This window comes from Scatophagus argus, chromosome 10 (assembly GCF_020382885.2).
Source record: "Scatophagus argus isolate fScaArg1 chromosome 10, fScaArg1.pri, whole genome shotgun sequence".
NCBI lineage: Eukaryota > Metazoa > Chordata > Actinopteri > Scatophagidae > Scatophagus > Scatophagus argus.
In genome coordinates, this window is record NC_058502.1 from 13,073,495 (window position 1) to 13,093,726 (window position 20,232).

General features: G+C 40.8%; 1 protein-coding gene across 19 annotated transcripts in view; it reads right to left on the bottom strand.

Moving 5' to 3' along the window:
* Positions 1–1,367: 1,367 nt before the first annotated feature.
* The window catches only part of dst (dystonin), a 96,866-nt gene continuing 78,001 nt past the window's right edge, over positions 1,368–20,232 (bottom strand). For 8 of the 19 annotated variants that reach the window (XM_046401690.1, XM_046401700.1, XM_046401687.1 and 5 more), the window contains 31 exons: positions 19,772–19,998; positions 19,562–19,684; positions 19,344–19,445; positions 18,583–18,684; positions 18,043–18,216; positions 17,557–17,712; positions 17,163–17,360; positions 16,512–16,640; positions 15,806–15,976; positions 14,406–14,561; positions 13,781–13,987; positions 13,394–13,513; positions 12,645–12,814; positions 12,381–12,540; positions 11,510–11,704; positions 11,300–11,428; positions 10,836–10,979; positions 10,428–10,616; positions 10,131–10,260; positions 9,792–9,955; positions 9,542–9,704; positions 9,298–9,452; positions 9,142–9,216; positions 8,901–8,918; positions 7,939–8,055; positions 6,279–6,396; positions 5,313–5,426; positions 3,817–4,007; positions 3,479–3,589; positions 2,807–2,933; positions 1,368–2,426 (listed from right to left, as the gene is read on the bottom strand). In XM_046401690.1, the coding sequence (XP_046257646.1) occupies positions 2,170–2,426; positions 2,807–2,933; positions 3,479–3,589; positions 3,817–4,007; positions 5,313–5,426; positions 6,279–6,396; positions 7,939–8,055; positions 8,901–8,918; positions 9,142–9,216; positions 9,298–9,452; positions 9,542–9,704; positions 9,792–9,955; positions 10,131–10,260; positions 10,428–10,616; positions 10,836–10,979; positions 11,300–11,428; positions 11,510–11,704; positions 12,381–12,540; positions 12,645–12,814; positions 13,394–13,513; positions 13,781–13,987; positions 14,406–14,561; positions 15,806–15,976; positions 16,512–16,640; positions 17,163–17,360; positions 17,557–17,712; positions 18,043–18,216; positions 18,583–18,684; positions 19,344–19,445; positions 19,562–19,684; positions 19,772–19,998 (4,592 nt within the window). In that variant the 3' untranslated portion in view covers positions 1,368–2,169. The remainder of the gene's footprint in view (positions 2,427–2,806; positions 2,934–3,478; positions 3,590–3,816; positions 4,008–5,312; positions 5,427–6,278; positions 6,397–7,938; positions 8,056–8,900; positions 8,919–9,141; positions 9,217–9,297; positions 9,453–9,541; positions 9,705–9,791; positions 9,956–10,130; positions 10,261–10,427; positions 10,617–10,835; positions 10,980–11,299; positions 11,429–11,509; positions 11,705–12,380; positions 12,541–12,644; positions 12,815–13,393; positions 13,514–13,780; positions 13,988–14,405; positions 14,562–15,805; positions 15,977–16,511; positions 16,641–17,162; positions 17,361–17,556; positions 17,713–18,042; positions 18,217–18,582; positions 18,685–19,343; positions 19,446–19,561; positions 19,685–19,771; positions 19,999–20,232) is intronic. The other 11 variants (XM_046401702.1, XM_046401695.1, XM_046401701.1 and 8 more) reach the window with 7 other exon arrangements.

The following is a 20,232-nucleotide window of genomic DNA, read 5'->3' on the forward strand; positions in this document are numbered from 1 at the left end:
ATTGGTCCCCAGGGGATCTGTCTCTTCTCATAGGCCAGTTACACCTACAGTACAAGTCCAGTAAAGTGAGTCATCACATTTAGGAAATGCAGGTGCAAATACCAGGGCTTTTCTGTCAGTAAAAGCTGTTGAAAGGAGAAAATCTTGGTGATGTTAAAGATGTTGTTGTTGTTTTTGTGTATTTTACTGTGCAGAGATACCTCTGCCTACCTCTTTACATATCTTCTGGTACACATACCTTTGGGACTATTGTAGAAAATTGAGATTCTTGTCTGGAATTGCTTTATAAAGCAGTCATACAAGTTTTGGCATATATTCATTCAAGACAGTTATTTTATCGTCTGCAGAGTCGTACTGAGAGAAAGATGTAGTATGTCACAGCTAAACACAAGATGCTCTGCAAACATTCCACTCAGAGTAGACCACACCTTCAATCTAAACCGCCTCGCTGCATCGGAAAACCAGGCTATAAGGACATTGTGGAGAAACACATAGTAGATAACTGCTTTAATGTATGGATACAAACAGAAAATAAATGTGTTCTAGATCACAAGCTGCATTGTTAGTTTAAGAACTAATGTATTTGTCCAGGTATGTAGTAACTGCACTGTCTTGTCGTGACCTTTGTTGCCCAATAAATTACTTCAGTTCATTAGCCTGAACAAAATAGATGAAAGAGATGGAGGCAAAGAGAGAGGGACATGAGAATGAGATAAGAAAACAAGAGTAGAATTTATAGCAATGCTAGCAGCTCGGGATCCCTGTTTTTAATTATATTAGTGGCTGTTAAGTGAACTGCAGCCAGGATCCCGATGCTCAAGTTTGCACTGAAGGCCAGAGAGAGCCAAAAGTGTCATACTTGAGATTGAATGCTGATCATAGAATTGCTTTTAGAACAGCAACAGAATTACTATCTCTAATATCTCTCTGTTTACTTGGACCATTGGCTCCAGTATATGAGGGGAAAGGCATAGGACAGGCAAAGCATTTGGAAGCCTAATTAAAATCCCATTTTTTCACAAATTACATTACAATCTGAAACCAATAAACCTGGCAATACAAAGTATTGACAAAAATTGTAATTTTTTTTAATAGATGATGGCACTATGTGAAATGTCCAGATAGTAGGCTGTACCTGAGAAGCCGTCAGCGGATCATCATTATTTCATCCTAAAGGGACCTTGAATATCTGTAGCAGATTTCATGTCTGTCCATCAACTTAGTTGTTGACCAGTCTGAACCAAAATGACGGACCAACTAACCAATCCGCAGAATGACACTGCCATCACTGAAGCTGTGCTGCTGGCTTAGCTGCTAAAAGGAGCTAAACGAGCAAAGCAGAGACGATACTGTGGTCCACGCCAGTCTCAGGTGGTTTTCTGCAAGCAGGTTTATTACAAAGTAATGTTACAGTAACAATTTCAGCTCTACCGAAATTAACCATACATTGACACAGTTGCACAAGAGAATGTCTACATGGAGTGGCACTTCTTAAAGGTCAATGCACACACTGCTGTGAAGTGGTCAAACAAAACAGGGACTGCAGCTGCTCACAAACAAACAGGACTTAAAAGCTTCATGATTACGAGGTTTCTGCTACTTGCCTTAAATAGTGTTTTTCAAAGGTTTCTGCAGTGCTTACTGGGGTTTATTGTAGTATATTGCATTGCCCTTTAAATGCATGTTGGCAGTATATCATAGCACTTAAATAGATAATTGCAGTGCCTCAAATGGTACCATAATGTACCACCTACTCCAAACATCAGCAAACATAAATTACAGTACATTCAGTAACTCTCAGAGCGCTATCCTGCGTGTTGCCCTTCATTAGTGTGTTTATGTTAGTTAACCATACAACGTAGCCGTTCCCAGGTTTTCTAGTGTTCGTCAAACAGGTTTTGCATTAATAAAATAAAATACAATAAAAACAATTTGACATTTTTCACAAAAAATAAATACATTAAAAACAAATACACAAGGCCATTAATGTTCCATTCTCACATAATATTAAACCATATTGCCTCTAAACAGAATATTTTACATCTTCGCAACAATTTAAATAACGCTCAACACATTTGCAGTCTTTTAAGTTAGATATCTCCAGTGTCCGTTACATGTTTAGGGTGCAACTAGCTCCTGGGTTGTTTGTTTTGTTTTCAAGGCCACTGACTATCGCTTGGATCCCTTGGCCAGTTTGCTTGTAGGAGTGGTTCTTCTCTGAGGAGTGGGGATCTTGGAGGGTTTTCCTCCGTGTTGACGGGACGCAGAGCGCGGCGTCGCTCGGATTGAATCACCGACCGTCTCAGACATGTCTGAGCACACAGACTGGATGTCAGAGATGTCAAAGTCGGAGGCGTCACTTCCTCTGCGACTGCTTCCTCTGCTTCCGGCTTTACTTCCAGGTCGGCTGGAATTTTTTCTTGACTCTAGAAAGTTAAAATCAAGGACAATAATTAACAAACTACTAAGAATGAGTCTAAACAATGAGGGTACCATTGTTGCCACTGGCACAGTTTCAGTTTAAATGACATTGTTACATCCAAACAAACCTTTTTGGAGAATTATCAATACAAACTTAATTTCTTAAAGCTCTTTTGAGATTAATCCTCAGACCCTTGAAATAATGCAGTCTTAACATTGTCTCTTATTTAAATATAAATGTAAAAAAACATGATTTTCTTCAATGGCGGCCAAATTGTTTTCACGCCTTGATTTCTCTTTGATTCCCACACTCTTACGGAGCTGCAAGTCTTCTTCCTTCGTCAAAACATAATGAAAAGTATTAGTGAAGCTGCTCTCTACTCACCACCTATTGTTTGTGTTCGAGCTTTTAGAACAGCAGCACTGATTAGGGTTCCCTCTTCACCAGACTGAAATCCTTTGCCTGATAAGTACCCAGGAAGACGTAACTTGCTGCCTTGAACTGGCGTACCCTGTAAAAGACAGAACTTTACCTTCACTTGTAATCAATAGTGGTTAACTGCACAGTGAGTATCAGTCCTTACCAACTGAAGTACACCACAAGTGATGTCAGAAAGCACTATAAATATGGCATTAGCAATAAAAAAAATTTTTGGTAGAAATTCCTTGCAAGCAGTTAGTATTTGAATTATATGTTAAACCCACAGTCAATGAGTCACACAATCATACATGCATAGATCATATGTAAAGTTGTTATATTTTTGTCAGAAAAGAATTAAATATCGAGCCCATTAGTAATCAAAGATGTTAAAGCTTATAGCCCCAACTGAAATTTCAAAAGCATAAAACCTCTTTGTCTTATTTTTGATTACAGAATATTAATGGATTCCACAAAAATTGGAATTATAATCAACTAAGAAATACGCCTAAACTGGGAACTCTATCTTGGCTCACTGGTAATATTACGATACTTTGTCTTTGTTTTGATAATTATGCAGTAGATTTCAGTTGGGTCATAAATCTGAAGCTTTCCACATCGTGTTGTATGCAACTATACCTCTGAGGATGAACCTTGGCTCCCAAAGGAGTCTGATGATTTAAGAGGAGTGGAGGGTTTGCTGTTTGTAAGCCAGGGCTTATCATAATTGCGGGTAATGTGTTGGGGAGTCTGGGGAACAATGGCAAATCAATAAAAAAAAAACCACAGACATGGATTCACGAATCAAAAACTACAAGAAACACTAAATGTAAGAAAGACAAAAAGTAAACAAGAAAATGATCCAGGAAAGGAAAATAAATCAATTAAGGCAGAAAATGGGAGGAAAATCATGATGGGGAATGATCAATCAACGGTGTGGCGGGAAACAAGTGACTCAGCAGACTGAAGCCTCTCACCTTGACTGTACTGGTTGCTGCTGGGTTTGTTGGGACTGGACAGCTCTGACTGGAAGTGGATCTGTTGGGAGAAGCCCCTCTGGACGACGGCCGAGACCTCCGGCCTCGGTAGCGGAAGCTCGCCATCACCTGAGTGGTTCCCTCTGGGAGGATGAACTTCTCTCGCAGCTCCATGTTGGTCCTGCCTTTAGCTGAGAAACGACACTCCAAATGAGCCATACTGCTTAAATGCAACTGCGGTTACGGTTAATGGTCTTTTCATGCTGACGATGATGTGAGTTAACACTTTATTTTCCACTTGAAGACCCTAATTTCCTAATAATTTCCTAGAAGTAACTATGTAATTTGGCCCTCATTGTCAGTCAAATAGAAATTTCCTTCTGCTCCATTTATAAAAAACACTGTATTGTATGCATGGCTATAGAGAAAATTCAGAAAATTTTATTCTGGCTATTAAAATTTTCTGTAGGTTACTTTAAGAAAAATCCATCGATATTGATAAATTGGAAATGCACAAATTGAATGCTGTCTCCGTTTCCCCTGTAAGCAGCACCACATTGCAAAGTTATTTCAAGGATTTCCAAGAAACTTATAAAGAACTTCTTGGGAAATATGGACCTATGAAATAAAGTGTTACCGTGACGTGATCAAATTTTAAATAAAGCAAAATATTTAAAATGAATCAAAAATAAAAGATGGGATTCAAATCCTGAATAAACAATGACAATACAAAGCTCATGCAGTTCCACATCTCATCGTTCCAAAAAGGAGTCCAATTACTTCTCCAACTTTTTGTTTCTCAACCAGCAATACGACTTTGTTTGTTTGGACTGCTAAACGAATGATGAAAAGATTAAAATAAACCAAAGTGAGCTTAAACGCTCCCAGATCAAACGGCCCAAATCAGAAGAATTACACAACCAGGGAAACATAAACTACATGAGAATAATCCAAACAGACCTCACCACAGTTGTGTTAAAAACAAACTGGCTCACATGCAGTTTTAATCAGAAAAGCCACACTGTCAAACAAAATAAACGGTCCAGTAAATACTCTTTCTGTTCTGTCGAGTGTGTTGTATACAGACAACTTCATCATCTTCCTCAGTGATGATGTTAGACAGATTTATATCAGCTAAGCATCCACATTAACTTTTCAAAGTTTGCCGTCTGATTGTCAAGCAAACCTGAAAACTGCAAAAGAGCTCAGAACCGCTCGCTACATGCTGAGAGAGAAGAGAAGATCTCATTTGGTGCTTCAAGTCCCAAAAAAAAGTGCCTTAGAGGAAGTGACAGCGGGTGATGTGACTCACACAATCAACTGCATGCACGAAAAACAGCTGGAGCTGAACGACAGTCGATTGTGAGTGGAAGTGGAGCCGGTTCATGAGGATGCCATTCACGATGAGCGTTCACACACACACACACACGCAGACTGAGTAGTACACACTGGGACCAACACAAGCAGCACACACTCGGATGTGCAGACACACATACCACTGGTGGGTTCATGGAGCAAGGTGAGAAAGTGTGAGATTTGCCAACCTATAGGAGACTGAGTAATTGAAGAGTTTGATTCCGAGCGCAACATTTTGCTCCCGTGGTGATGAACTAGAAGAAATGATATCATGTGCAGCAGGAGGAAGGTTTGGCAGGAAAGACAGGAAATTGATCATTAATACAGAAGGTAGCAGAAACAAGCAGAGTACACAAAGCTTTTGAACTACACCTGGACAAATAGGATGGTTTTAAACTCTGTGGGGGGCAGACTGGCAATCAGAAATTGCACTTGCAAACCATTGTTTAAATCAACAATCATACCGAAGAAAACAAACAAATTTAATACATTTTCAAGAGATAGTTACAGTCTAGTGTTAATTCACACAGTATTACACTGTATCTGTTATGTTTTTAAAATTTTTTTAAATCACCACAGACACGATTCCAAAACTAATAAAACAAATGGTCCAATAAAAAAAAGAAAAAAGGAAATGAAAAAAGAAGAAAAGAAAAGAGAGTAATGGTGGTTACTTCCACTTGTATTCAAACTCAGGATCAGACTCTTAAGCACTCCAAAACTTTTGATGGGTCTCGAACTGAGGCAATATTAATAATGCCTTTACAGTTATTTAAATGTAAAAAGTATTACCATATCATTTTGTTGACAAGAATATCATTATTTTTAAAAGAATTTTCATTGAGAAATGGATTTGCTGACTTTAACTTGAGGTAATGGACAGCATCTGTATGAAGTACAGCGTTGGTGATCAGCAGCGAAAATGTATTTGTAAACAAAAAACAATCAAAATGACCTCATCAATGTCCACTGTCCTAAAGAGATACTTAAAAATAGATGACACAAACTGTGATATTCTAGTCCCTGTAGACTAAACAGGACACATACACTTTTCAGTGCTTATCAACCCTGCATTGTGTCTTCTTGTGGTGAACTTTTGAACTCACCTCGACAGGGGTCGTTCTTCACCAGGAACTCATCCAGAGCCATCCAGCCTCCACCCACCCGCACCATCACAGTGCTGCGCAAAATCCGTACGAGCCGAAGCTGCTGAGAGTCTCCAAACTGCGGCGGGGGAAGGAAAACAGAGAGAGGATGTGTGAAAACACTGACCTGTCTATGAGCACTCTCTCACTGCACGCTGCAAGCTGTGCAACACTGGAAACCAGCTGGTTTGGAAAATCACATTTATTCCAATTAATTTATTCATTTCTTATGAATATATATATATATATATATATATATATATATATATCATATTATCATATTATTATTTTTGTGGAATTAGACATCTTCAATCTAAAACTTCCTTAAAAAGCTTTCTGTCCATTTCAGCACTGATTTCTTTTCCATGTTGCACAGGTATACACAAACAGAATTATGACACCAAAACATCCATCTTTAGTTTTCATTCTCAAAGACACAAATTACACAAAAGACAATCCAACTGGTTTTCTTCTATTAGTGTGTGTTGGTGTATGTATGAGTTCTTTAAAACTAAAGTTCTAACTAGACTGATTCCATATTTTATCACACCAAATATTTCCTCATACCTCACTGTATGATCACTTGATGTTGAGTCTGACTCATTTATCATCAGGACAAATTATTAGCTAATGTTGGTTTATTGCTATATATTGTATATTGGCATTGTGTTTACATAATTTTGGACAATTGCCAGATATTTCACTATCACACAGTATAGATTTATTCATAAACAGCAGAATCAGCCCTAAGTCTACAGCATGAGTTAGGCTCTTTGTTGAATTAGACCTCCTGGACTGTACTGCAAATCTGGGCTTTTTAAACAGCAGCTACAGAAACTTTAGAGGCTTTACTTTACTGATAAAGCAGTAATATAGCGGACTTTTGAATAATTCGAGTGGGGCTGTGGTTTCAGGTTGTGACGTCCGTGTTTATTCTGTCAGTGTCTGGCTTCAGTTTGCTGCCATCACAGCAGGTTGAGGCTGTGAAAAAACACATTAACTGGAGGCACATTATTACACCACCAGGAGGCACTAGTGTATAACAATTTGCTTTCGTCTCAACAACCACACAAAAGCAAACATGGGAACACTGAGCATGTTATGGATGTGAATGGATCAGGATTAATGAGGTGACAGAAGTCAGCCAGTTGGATATGACCACGAACGGTAGCACAAAAATATATTCCACACGAGACAATCACAGCGGCATGCTTTCCGTCAAAAAACAATTTCACATCATGATCAAGCGGACAAACAGCAATCTCCTGCAATCCAGCACTTTGTTGCACTTTCTACAACTACGATTCAAAATACTCGGGATGCATTGACACTGATGCAAATCCAATGCAGCTAGCTCCAATGACACATGAGAAATGGTTCACATCAGTTCTGTCTAATCCACCACAGTATGACACGCAGACATGATCAAACACTGATGACCCTTCAGTTAAGTGCCTATTATCTTATGATATCTCTTCAAATAGTGAAAAAAATCTTGCACTTGTATGATTATCAGAATGATTTTATGCCACTGGTGATTTTAGTGATCAAATACATTAAAGGTGATGATGATCTGGAGGAAAAAAGAGGCACAAGACACATCTTAAGAATAACCATTTACCAGGATACAGCTTTCCAAAACTGCAACGTGTAGGTGGGGGGTAAGATTTTGATTTTCCCTGTTTGCTATTGTCTCATCGCCGATTAAGGAGTCATGTAAGCAGTGAACCAGACCAAACTGTCAAAAGAATTATTTCAATTCATTTGTTGTGTGATACATCAATACAGACTAGTTCATAAAGCACCACTACTGCCCCTAACCCCTCTTACTATCACCTCCCATTATTAATCTTAATTCAACAAGCTGCAGAAAGCAAATGTGGCCTGTCAACCCATATCAGCATTGAATTTTAAACATGCTATTGGTCAGGACATATTAACTCAGTAGACAAATGACAAGCAAAGTATTCATTGAACTTGACTAAACTTGAGTCGCCCAAATATGAAAATAAATTGATAAACAGAGTCGGTTACACAAAAGTACATCAGCCAGTGTTGAGGTAAATCATTCCCATGAGAAAGAAGCGCCAAAGGCAAGCACACAGAAAGCATTATTTTCCAAACTGCCCAGCAGATGAATTTATGCCCGTGGTGGACCAATAAAAAATATGGGCTGAAATGGTACTGGCTTTTAAATATTGTATTTTCTGAAACTCAAAAGCAGATATGTGAAATATTTCCTACACTGCTTTTCAACTGGCCTCTTTTTAAAACCAAACACAACAAAGCTAAAAATGTTATAAAACTCTTATAAAAGCATTTCATCAGCCATTTTAAATCAGGTTGTACATTCTGATCATATACAGCTACCATAAAATTGTTGAAGTGGAGACATATCTTAGACCAGTATTCCTCATGGATTAAATCAGATGGCCATAGATCTTTATTTCTGCTTCTGAGTTTCAGTCAGGACACATCAGCCAGGAATCAGGGCAGAGTGTTAACTGGACAGCAAACATGGTCAGTGAAAAAGGTTTGATAAGGAACAGAGCAGAAATAATAGAAGAGGTCTTTCATATGTACCTGGTTTCCAAGGTAGAACTGGAGACGTGAAGAACAATAAAAATACAAAAAGTTAGAGTTTTTACCATGTATTGACACTTTTGTGCAGCACATTCAACACCTACCGCCGATGGGATTTTGCCATGAAACTGAGCTTTTAGCATGTAAAATGACTCACAATCATGGTATTGCTTAAATTTGCTGAAATATGCTTTGCTGTTAATAAAATGTGATCCAGCGTAACAGCTCCACATCTGCTTACCCGATATTTGTTGGCACCAATTTGCTCCACTTGGAATCGTTTCGGACATTTGCACTTTGCTACTTGACGTGTCACCTACAGAGAGAGAAGTTTTATTGCACCACAGTTCCTTAAACGTGTCTCCAGATCTAGAGTTTCTTGGCATGAGAATATCACCTCATCTTCAATTTTGTCAGCATCTGTCAGTGGTTTGTAGGCATCCTTGTTGGGATGAAGAGCTGCCACAAACTCATAGTAATCAATGTAGCCGTCACCGTCTCGGTCAAATATGTCTGCCACAGCGCTCATCTCCAGACGACTGGTGGGGAATTCTGTTGGAGAGACATCAAGTGTTGCGAAATGAGCAATTAGCCGGATGGTACATGCTGTTCAGTTGTGAGTTTGGTTGTTGGACACTTACTGGAGGAGAGAATGCCTTCTATAAACTCCTGTCGGGTCACCTTGCCATCTTGATCTTTGTCAATGCGGCGGAAAAAGTCCATGACACGAGACTTTTTGTGGTTCATCCACCGCATGTAGCGCTTCCGCCACACGTCGAAATCGAAATTGGCAAATTCTTTCAGCTACACAGAAAACATGAAGACTGATATGAACAACCAGAAAAGGACAAATGTGCAGGAAAACAGTGAGTATTGTTTGTGCTTGATTACCTCCTCCAGTCTGTCCATGGCATCATTGAGTTTCCTCCTTCTGTCCAAAGCCAGCAGCCACACGTGTTGCCACTTAGTGACCAGCAGGTTCACTCGCGGGTTCTTGGTTTCAATGGGAACTTGTGTTGCTGACGTGTACATGGTTTGTGTGGGGGAACGTTTTCCTGTGAGTGAAAGACAAACACCTTCACCGTGCAATCAGGAAGAATAAATCAGCTATGACATCATTCCAGGTGTTAAAATGAACAAGATGAGGATGTTGTATCACCCTGCAGTGACTCAACACTGGGCCAGATGGCTCAGGTCATGGTCCATAAGGGTTATTTGTGGGATACATACTTCCAGCTCTTCCTTTGCCGAGCACAGGGATCTGAGACTGATTCTGGGGCTCCACAGCAGCCTTCCTTTTGTGTGTCTTGGTGATTTTGTCAACATCTGGTTGCTTCCTGGTCATTTCCTCCATGAATGCCTGCAGGGAAATGGAACAAGTATGCTTCCAGTTTAGTTCATGTGACCTTACTATCAACTACTGTAATTACCAATAACATTATGGTAAGTGCCGTAATGGTGAAATCACCATTTGCTTACCTTCGGAAAACTAAGCTGGAATAATTTTTATTTGTAGTATTACTTTACCTGGTGTTCTGCTATGAGGCTTTTGACCTCCTCGATCTCCTGCGGAAGTGGCTCCTTGTCCTTATCATTGAGGTTGGTCTCAGCCCACTGTAGCCAGGTCAGCAGATTCTCCAGCAGCTCCTGAGTGGCTAATAGCTCAGTGAGGGCCGTAGCGAGTCGCTGCTGGTGCTGCCTGGCCCAAGCCTGCACCTGTAACAGAAACATCACACACATCACTCACACTATATAAGGAGAGAATAATTCTTTTTGAGTGATGAGGCACACACAAGTTCTGCATAGGGCCACATATAGCCACACAACCAATCTCCACTGTAAAAACACATAACTTGACGCATTCAAACTGTGTAGATACCTGTGGGTATGACAGAGCTGAAAGGCATGTATGCGAGCATGCAGCTGTGAACTGACCTCTTCAAACCGGGCCTTAATGATGGTGTTCCAGTGTTTGATGGTCGTGATAGAATCTGGATGGCAGATGGACAGAATAGCCTCCCCCATACTGGTTGCTTTATTCAGAGCCACTCGCTTTTCCTCCAGTTTTTTCATGAAGTCCTTAGAAGTAGCAAATGGAAAAGAGTTTAGATATAAAACTGGATTATTATCAACAAACATAACAATAAAGCATTGCTCAAGAGTTTTAATATTGCAGCAAGGCAGTGCAATTTCAATAAGATGAAATCATAGTTCAGAAAAATATCTATAATCCTTCATTTTTGGCATAGAAGATGAAGATCTGACAAATACAAAAATTGTTAAAATGCCAGTATGTTTCATTTACTTATTAAAACAAACAGGGTTGTCAAAATATTATATTTAACAATAAACCTTAAGTGTTGCTTAAGAGAGAGAACACTAATATTTGCGTTGCTCACCTTGTGTTGTTCAATTAGCGCCTGCAGAGCCTCCTCATCATCAGGCAAGGTGCCATGAAAACGCAAACTCTGCTCTGCCTCAGCCAGCCACTCCAGCAGGATATGAACAGTAGAGTGAAACTCCTCAGCCTGCAGCCAGAGCACACAGATGTGTCAGGCTCGCACAGTCAGTTTGCCTTTAGGCTGACAACAGCAGGGGCTTTACAGTACCTGGCAAAGGGCCTGCTCCAGCCGGGCCTGTTTGGACACCGAGAGGTTGCACACCGTCTCCCAGCGCATGCTCAGCTCCTGCATCTGCACTTTGACCCAAGACGAGTCATCGTGGCTGCTCTCAATCAACTCCCTGGCTGAACGTTTGAGGGCCTGAACGCTCACTGTCCTCTTTCCCAACTCCTTCTGGAAGACCTGCAGAGACCAGCCAGCAAAGGACAAACAACATAAAATAATCTGGTTTATTTTTTTTTCTTATGTATTAAATGTTTTGTTTTCCATTACGTTTTCCGTTTTTTACCAGGTCATCACACTATCTGATGTGCATAAAACGTATATAACGATTAACTAAGTTAGAGAGATTTTGTGTAATTCAAGCATATTTCTGCTAATTATAATTTAAATCATAGAATGACATTCCAACAGGTCACAGCTATTGGTGCAACAAAAACACAATTAGTCTGTTGCTGATACAGTACACTTATTATTAATAAAAACACTGTAAATGAGCATGCAGGACACCATCTGTTTTCCAGACGTCCTTGCTAGACTAACAACTTCAAAGAACTCTCAGTGGGAAGGTTCAACACTGTTAGTCCTTATGTTGAATGAATTGATAGTGCAACCCTGGTGTGGTTTGAGTGTCCCTTGTTTTCTATTGTGATAAGAAACAATCCATGATGAGAAAAAAGGGCCGTGTCAATGCAGGAGTGAAACTTTCATGTTTGTTTTTGAAGTTGGGTTTCAGCGCTGCCACTGAAGAGTTTTTTAAAGACCACCGCTCAGCTAGCGATTCGAAATAGAAAGATTTCATTTCAAGACATTTTTAAAACGTTACTTCATGCTGCGGTGACTTCAGGTGTTTTCAAACCTTGTGGTTGTCTATGAGGTTGAGAACCAGGTCTATGTCTCCATGCACCGGCTGATCCTCAGCCAGCTGAGGTTCCACTCGGTACAGCCAGTCAATGAGAGCCTGGAGAGCATCCGTAAACTGGCCGGAGAACAACAGGGCTTCTTCGAGTTTGTTTTGTCTGCAGCAGAGCACAAAAGGTGAATGAAGACATCTGTCAAAGTACTGCAAGTAGCCTGACAAGAAGCCAATGGGGGGTAAAATACAGCAAAAAGAGATTCTTACCTCTCTACTGATTTGCCACAAACAGTGTCCCATTTGTCCCTCAATTCACTAAGCATGTCGTCCAGCTTTTGATTATCATCCTGTAGGGAAGTCTTGTCTTTCAGCGCCCGTCCTGTCCGAGTGGTGGTGTCGTACACTGAGTGTTTGCTGCCAAGAGCTTTTTGGAACTCCTATGAATAAGAAACATCGTCTTTAAAAAGCTAAACTCATTGTAATGTGCTGACAATAGTCTAATGTTGGGGATTGCTTTAAATCTCAGGGTTACAGGGAACCATCTCAGACGATTCTCTTCCTGCTACTGTTGGCATGTCGGAGACAATCCTAATCTGTGTGTGTTTTGTGATTAATAAGACAAAGCATTCTGTGAGGGGAAACAAAAAAGGGGTCAAAATTCAAGAGCCACTGCTCCACTGAGATTAAAAGTATCCAAAAGCAAGGTCATTTGGTTCATCCCGGGATTACGATAGGATTAGCACAACATCCCCACATAACGCTGCGGAAACAACAAGAGGGGACCTGATTGTCTATAAAGCAAGCAAATGCTCGGCTAATGCGTTCTGTAGATACTGTAATATCCATAAATAGCTATTTTCACTGCTGTGGCTGCCTCCAACCCTCATACATCACACATTAAACGGCTGTCTAGGCGTTCTTGTTAAATAATGCTGAGGATAATGCCGTCACAGCTCCCTGTTTATTTCACTTTTAGTCTTTTGCCAGTAAACACCAATAATACAACACTGGGTCACCTTGTGCTGCACCAGCTGTGTCTTGATTTTGTCCGGATCATTGGCAATTTCCACTTCTGAGTCCAGAGTCTTCTCAGATTCATCCAACCACTCCATCAGTTTATTCCAAGTTTCATGGAACTAATGAAGCACAAAGAAACAAGTACAGTGTAAAGTGTTTTGATTTATTGATTTATTGCGGCGTCCTGCTAAACATTCAGATGATTAAGTTTTTAGGCTCAAAGAACAGAAAAGGGTCCACACTAATGACAGTGCTATAATAAGCTGTAGACAGAACATGAAACAGGATTCGTGTTCTATTTGTAGAGCTTTCCAATGATAATAAAAAGCCCTAACAGTGAAACAATGCTTATTTCAGACCCAATATAAAAGTGCACAGCTCAGTACCTGTTTCGCCCTCTTCCTGGCGTCATCCAGCAGACGACCTCGCTCAACGGACCGCTGCACCAGTTTCTCCCAGCGGCCTTGCACACTGAGCAACAGGTTCTTGATCAGGACCACGTCCTGTTTCTGGCTGAAGTATTTCAGATGTGTTCCTGTCTTGTCCAGTTCAATGATGTGGTCCCTGTGGGAGTTCACCTCTGTCACAAACATCTGCTCAAAAACAGCACAGTGGAGAGAAGAAAGACGTTTAGGTCGGGTATTATGATTTGGAAACAGAGAGCAGGGTTTCCACTTTACAGAGGAGGTAACAGTTCAGGTGATTGATGTGCTAATGAGCTATGTGCTGAATGAGGCAACAGACGGAGTCATTAAGTCATTGTTGGCTTGATGGCAAAGACAAATGGCGAATTAACAAAAATAAACTTCTCTTTTGTATATGATACTGATATCATTTTCAGCTGGCTAAAGAAATTACACACCATCATAGCAGCTGGATAAAAGCATGGAACTGTACAAAAATGCTTCCACTTCTTGGAAAAGACTAAAAAGCAGGACGCACAAGCATAAAAAAAAAATCATTTGTCATCGACATTTCATTACGCCTTAAAAGCTGCATAACAAACATTACCTTATGCTCATCAATCTGAAACATGATGGTCTCCAGTATGAGGGAGGCAGGGGAAACCATGTTCAGTGTCTGCTCTGCCTGTGTCAGCCAGTTTATGAAGTCCTGCAGAGAATTGTGGAAATCTGTGGCCAGCGTCAAGGCTTCCTCTAGTTTCACCTGTTAGACACAACACATCATCAGGGTCCACACGTAGAGGATACATACAGCCTGTATCACACTACACCAGGGCTGGGCAATTAATTTTTACGTGCGTCCACGCGTAAATAATAAAAACATCAGACAATTGTATTGCATGCACAGTATAAATATATGTTCATTTGTGTTAATGACTGGCCGGACAGGGATGCCCAAAGGGCTGTATGTAGCCCGCGGGCCGTAAAATGCCCAGGTCTGCACTACACAATGCTGAAAACAAACCGACCGGTTGCTACAACACTAAATGATGAGCGGAAGGAAAAAACAATTACACTTCAGCTGTGCCAAGCATGACCTCTGCTTAGACAGAGGAAGTTAACATCTCTGGAGAGGCTGACGGTGAAGCAGAAATGGGGTGATGAGCTTTTAATTGAATGAGCGAAGCATCCAATGCTGGAAAACAGTCATTTGCTGAAGCCGAGGCCACAGACACAGGCTGATCATGGGACCGTACACATGGCATTAATGACATTACCAACTCGATGAGAGTTATGAGTAATAATTTGTCTCATGTTGTCAGTCACATTGAGAGCCTTGCTAAATATGGATTTGCCCTTTAACAGTCGGTGCTCATGCCATTATTAGAATACTCTTTTATGTTTGGAAGAAAAAGAGGCAGAGGAGTGTCACACTGCTGCAGAGAGTTTTGGCCAGCAGCTGCGACTCTGCGTGGCTCTAAGGTTTAGCAGACTTTGAATTCCTGGGAACAGGACCAAAGTAAATAGGAAGCAAAACGCTCAGGGAGCCAGAATGAGGAGCTCCATATGTGGAGTGAGAGTGGTCAGAAAGGGATAATTTATCTTCCAGCCATGTAAAATGATGATGTTTATTTGTTTGTTGCCACAAAAGTGAGAACATGTTGGGACAAGATTCCCCCCCCCCAAAAAAAAACAACATAGTGACTGATGAGTCTTTATTTTGGCTCATGTATTAGTTTAATCTCTATTATTTACACATGAGACAGGACTGTTGTTCCACACTTATTCAGACACCCACTTGTCCGCTGTGAGCTACAACGTAACCACATCCTCTGTGTCCTTGCCAGCACTATGTCCTTACACCATTCATTATCATCACTGGGATCAGAGGCTTACAAGACAGAGTCATAGCTCAAGCAGTCTCTCCACTGGGACCTGAAGCTGTGAATCATTGAGCAGTGAGTGTCCTTCTGCTTCTAATTCTCACCACAACCCTAAGTAGCATACCTTCCTTTCAGCCACCTTCCCTTGCACAGCTTCCCACTTGTCCTTCAGGTTGGCGAGGTCCTGTTCTGTGTTGCTGTCTGGGCCTTCGGGCGTCACGGCGAGCAGCTGACGACCCTTGTTCAACAACTCCTGATACAGCTCCTCCTTTGCCTCGAAGGCAGAACACAACTCCTGCAAGACACAATGGCATGAGAGGAGAGAAGCTTTCGTCCAACAGGTCAAATTACAGCCCTGCACGACTTCTGGATAACAATACGAGAGTCTGTGAGTGTATGGGGCGAATTTGTTGGTGCAGTCCAAATCTATCCCAAAAAAGGTGAAGGAACAAGCGCAGTGAGGAATGCTGAGACTCATGTATAAAGTTGCTAATCTGATAAAAGTTATTTCTTTCACTTAATCTCTTTGTTTTTGGTTCCACACGATGTCACTACTGGCGCTTCTTCAGCGAGAGTTTATTGTGGAGTTTCTCCATAACAGAAAAGGAAAACAAAGAAGGAAAACATTCCCGGATTCATTACAGTCTGACACGGCCGAATCAATTTGAAACACTTTAAAGGCTTTTTATCATCTTCCGCAGGGAGATGCAAGTGGTGTATTTTGCAATGTCATTTAATTTTCACACTTCAGATAAAACACAGAGAAGACATAGCCTTCTCCTTACAAGCCTGCCATCTGTATGCGGCCTTTCATATTGTTAAACACATACCAGATGGGCGTTAAGCTGCTCCCGGGCCGTGTCTGGTAAGCCTCCCACAGCCTTTGATGCCAACAGCTGACGTTCTGTGTCTTTCAGCCATTGCTGCATATCTTCTATTTCACCATGGAAACCTTGGGCCTACAACACAATACAACCTGAGTCAGGACAAAAGGTGTCACACACACTCATTGTTAGCAACCTACGGCTCAGACAGGAGGATGTCTGCGTTATTTATTCCTTGGATTCATTTAGCTACCAAAACTGGCTATCTGATACTATTTAAAAAGCCTGAAATGTAGCGAATTGAGGCCTTTGATTGCTTATAATAAGAAAGAAAGTTTTTTATTATCTTTCTGATTAATTGTTAAAACTGAATTAAACTTTTTCCTTTAATTAGATTTCTTGACACATTTAATACTTAAAAGTCTCATCACAGAAAACCCCCTAAACCTGGCAAAGATTTTATGGTTTTGAAGAATTTTTAAAAACATTTCTTGAATAAAAATCTAAATCCAGGACATAGCTATGTTTCTCATGTCTCCCCTCACATCAAAGCACCCTGCTAATTATCAAAGTTGTGAAGAGAAACGGCACAGGATGCAAAAGGAATGAGGGAGTGTGGTTTATGAGACCGAGGCCTGATAAAAATTTTGTTCATACCTGAAGCAGAGCACTTTCCAGTTGTTGCTTCCTCTGCTCTGTCTTCTCCAGGATGGCTTTCCACCGCTGATTCAGGTTCACCAGTTTGCTCTGCAGACTTGAAGCTTCCTCTCCAGCGCTGGACTCCACCAGATCATTACCGGCTTTATTGACTGTCTCAACTGTTGCCTCATGAGCTAACACATCATTTTGGAGAACCTGAGAAGACAAAAACACCCAGAAATGGCAAGAGTTTGGGTGGATGGATCAGAAACAATAAGTAAACTACCTCAACATGGGAAATGGTGCATTTTGGATTAAAGGATGATAAATCTCCTGCCTCTCTTTACTGCTTCTATTGATAAAATTAATGTATGTATGTGTAAATGTAATTTGTGTTCGACTTCTGTCATACGTGATGCTTGGCGAGCTCTATCTCGATGGCTTTGGGGTCTCCTCCAGCCTTTCTCTGCTCGTTGAGTAGCTCCTCGGTGTGGCTCATCCAGGCCAGCAGCTCGTCCAGTGCATGCTGGAACTGGCCCAGTGCCAGAAGGCCTCCCTCCAGTTTGTGCTGGATTAATGACAGATTAAACCATTAGATATTACGGCGAGTGAAAGCACTTGACCTGCATACAACACAACACATTCCACAGCCTGTCTGATACATTATTGAGGCTGTTTTCCAGTTCATTAAGATCTACAGAGTTCTATCGCAAATATTATTCATAGATAGCTATTGTGAATATTTAAACAGCATATGTTACATTAAAAAGACTAAAGGATGTCATCTAGTCAAGATTTATTTTTTTAAGTCTAGATATTAGTATTTTCAAACAGTGTTTTTTCTTTCTTCTTTTTTTTAAAGCTTTACTTCTTCATTACAATGTTTCCCTTTCCTGACCTGTCGGCTGATGAGCTTCTCATCCAGGTTGTCCCAGAGCATTTTGAGCTCAGACATTGGCTCCTGGATGGCGCAGCGATCAGCTTCCTCCGTCACCTTTTTCAGCAGGAGGTCTGCTTGGTGGTTCAGGCGCTCCATTTCGATCTGAAGCTGGTAAGCCTCTCCTTTGAACTCCTGAAACATCGGCACATACAGTGATACACCCAGTCAGTAAACAGGAGTACAAAGCTTTATGGACAACAGATCTGATCCTACTAGCAGTGGCTTTTTGGTATAGGATTTGTCTTATTGTGAGACAAAGACAATATGATCACTTCATGATGTTGAAGCTTTTGTACCTTTACAAAACAGGCCAAATGAGGCAGGTTATAAATCAAACACTCAACATAAATACAGCTGGTACACAACAGAACTTCTGTGACTGCAGCAAAGTTAAAGAAGCGAATTAATAATCCAGCACAGAAGTGAATTATTATTACTGTTTTCAGCTTGTAAAACTATTTAATTGTTGTATATTTAAACACAAATGCAAGACTCTACCTTGAGCTCTACAATCTGCTGCTTGACAGTTTCCAGGTCTGTGCCCACAGGTGACATCGAATCCAGTTTGCTCTCCAGAATATCCACCCAGTCAAACATACCCTGCGTACAAGGTGGGGAAACCATTGTTACCAAGAGAAAACAAAGCTTAGTGCACAGGGAGTCGCGTTTCACATGTAGTGTCGTGTTATGCACTAAACCATACAGGTGGTCTGCAGGCAGCACAACAACAATGAAAATTAAGCTCTTAACTTAGAAACTAAAAACTTAAAATATTATCTTCCACATCTGTGAACTTAAAGCAGCTGTGCAGAGAACTTTTCCATTCTAGGTTTATACACAGTCAAAGTCAAAGTTTGAGCCAAAGATAGAGAAGCGCTGCGGTTGGTGTTTATTGTTTCAAATTTAATAGGTCTCTCATAAAACGTTGTATCACTTCAGTCATGTGCAATAAAAAGCACTGTAATCCTTGGTTTAATCTGTAGGCCTTAAAAACTCACTGGCTGACTGTGTCTTCAACTTTCAAAAGCATGTATATGTCTTGATGAACAAATGTATTCTATTACTAGCTATACAATAAAGGCAAGCAAAAAATAAAATAACACTGATGAAAAAGTCTGTTGCATGAGCAACACCAGGATTTGGAAACTTTACCACAAACTAAGTAAAACATCCCAAGATGTAAAAACATATTGCTGTGTCCCACTTGAAAATCAGAGCATTACTTCAGATTAAATACAATGAAGCAGCGATCAAAGTACCTGCAGGCCATCCTGAAACTGTACAGCAGCTTGCATGGCTTCTTCCAGCCTCTCCACTCTCTCCTTCCATGTCTTATTGAGATTTTCCCACGCTGAATTCACCTGGCAAGAGGACACAAGTACTTCACCACAAGTTCTACACAGACACATAAAACAGCCAGTAAAGAGAAAAAAAAATACATAACTTCCTAAAGACAGTTTTGAGTGTTATGCATTACCTCATCAATACTTTTCTTTATCACAGGTTTATCAGGTTCCCCACAGGCAGTCATGAGCTCTGCACCTTGGTTTTGAACCGCATCAAGCTCTTCCTGTAGCCCGTCAATCTCCTCTTTAAATCCCTGCAGCAATAAAGGGTGGTTTTTAAAACAAAGAAATCACTCTTAATTATTCATTGGTTGTTTCAGTGACTTCAGCTTCTATCTGACCTCCACAAACTCCTGCTGCTGTTTGACGACTGATGGATCGACTCCGGGCTCCTCCAGCTCTCTCAGCAGGTCCTGGCTGTCTTTAATGGTGATGATGAGAGCGCAGTGGTCACACCAAAACTTGTCTGCCAGGTCCATCACATCCAGCAGCTTCGCCTCCCGCTCCTCTACTAAGGCCTGGATGTCACTCCATAGGAACACCATCTGGTCCAGTTTGTCTTGTACAGCTTGTGAGGGGGGAAAAGAACACAAATGACAATTACAATGAATATACAAAGATGCAATTAACAAAATTAAACATGAAATGAAAACAAATATCAGCATATGTTCCTCAGCTGCGTGTTCTGGGGAACACATCTTGCTCATTCACAATGCCATTAAAGACAAACCTGGAGGGCACTCTTTTGCAATGAAGATAAAGATAAGCGAAGGACTTTAAGATGTTCTGATAGAGGATGGAA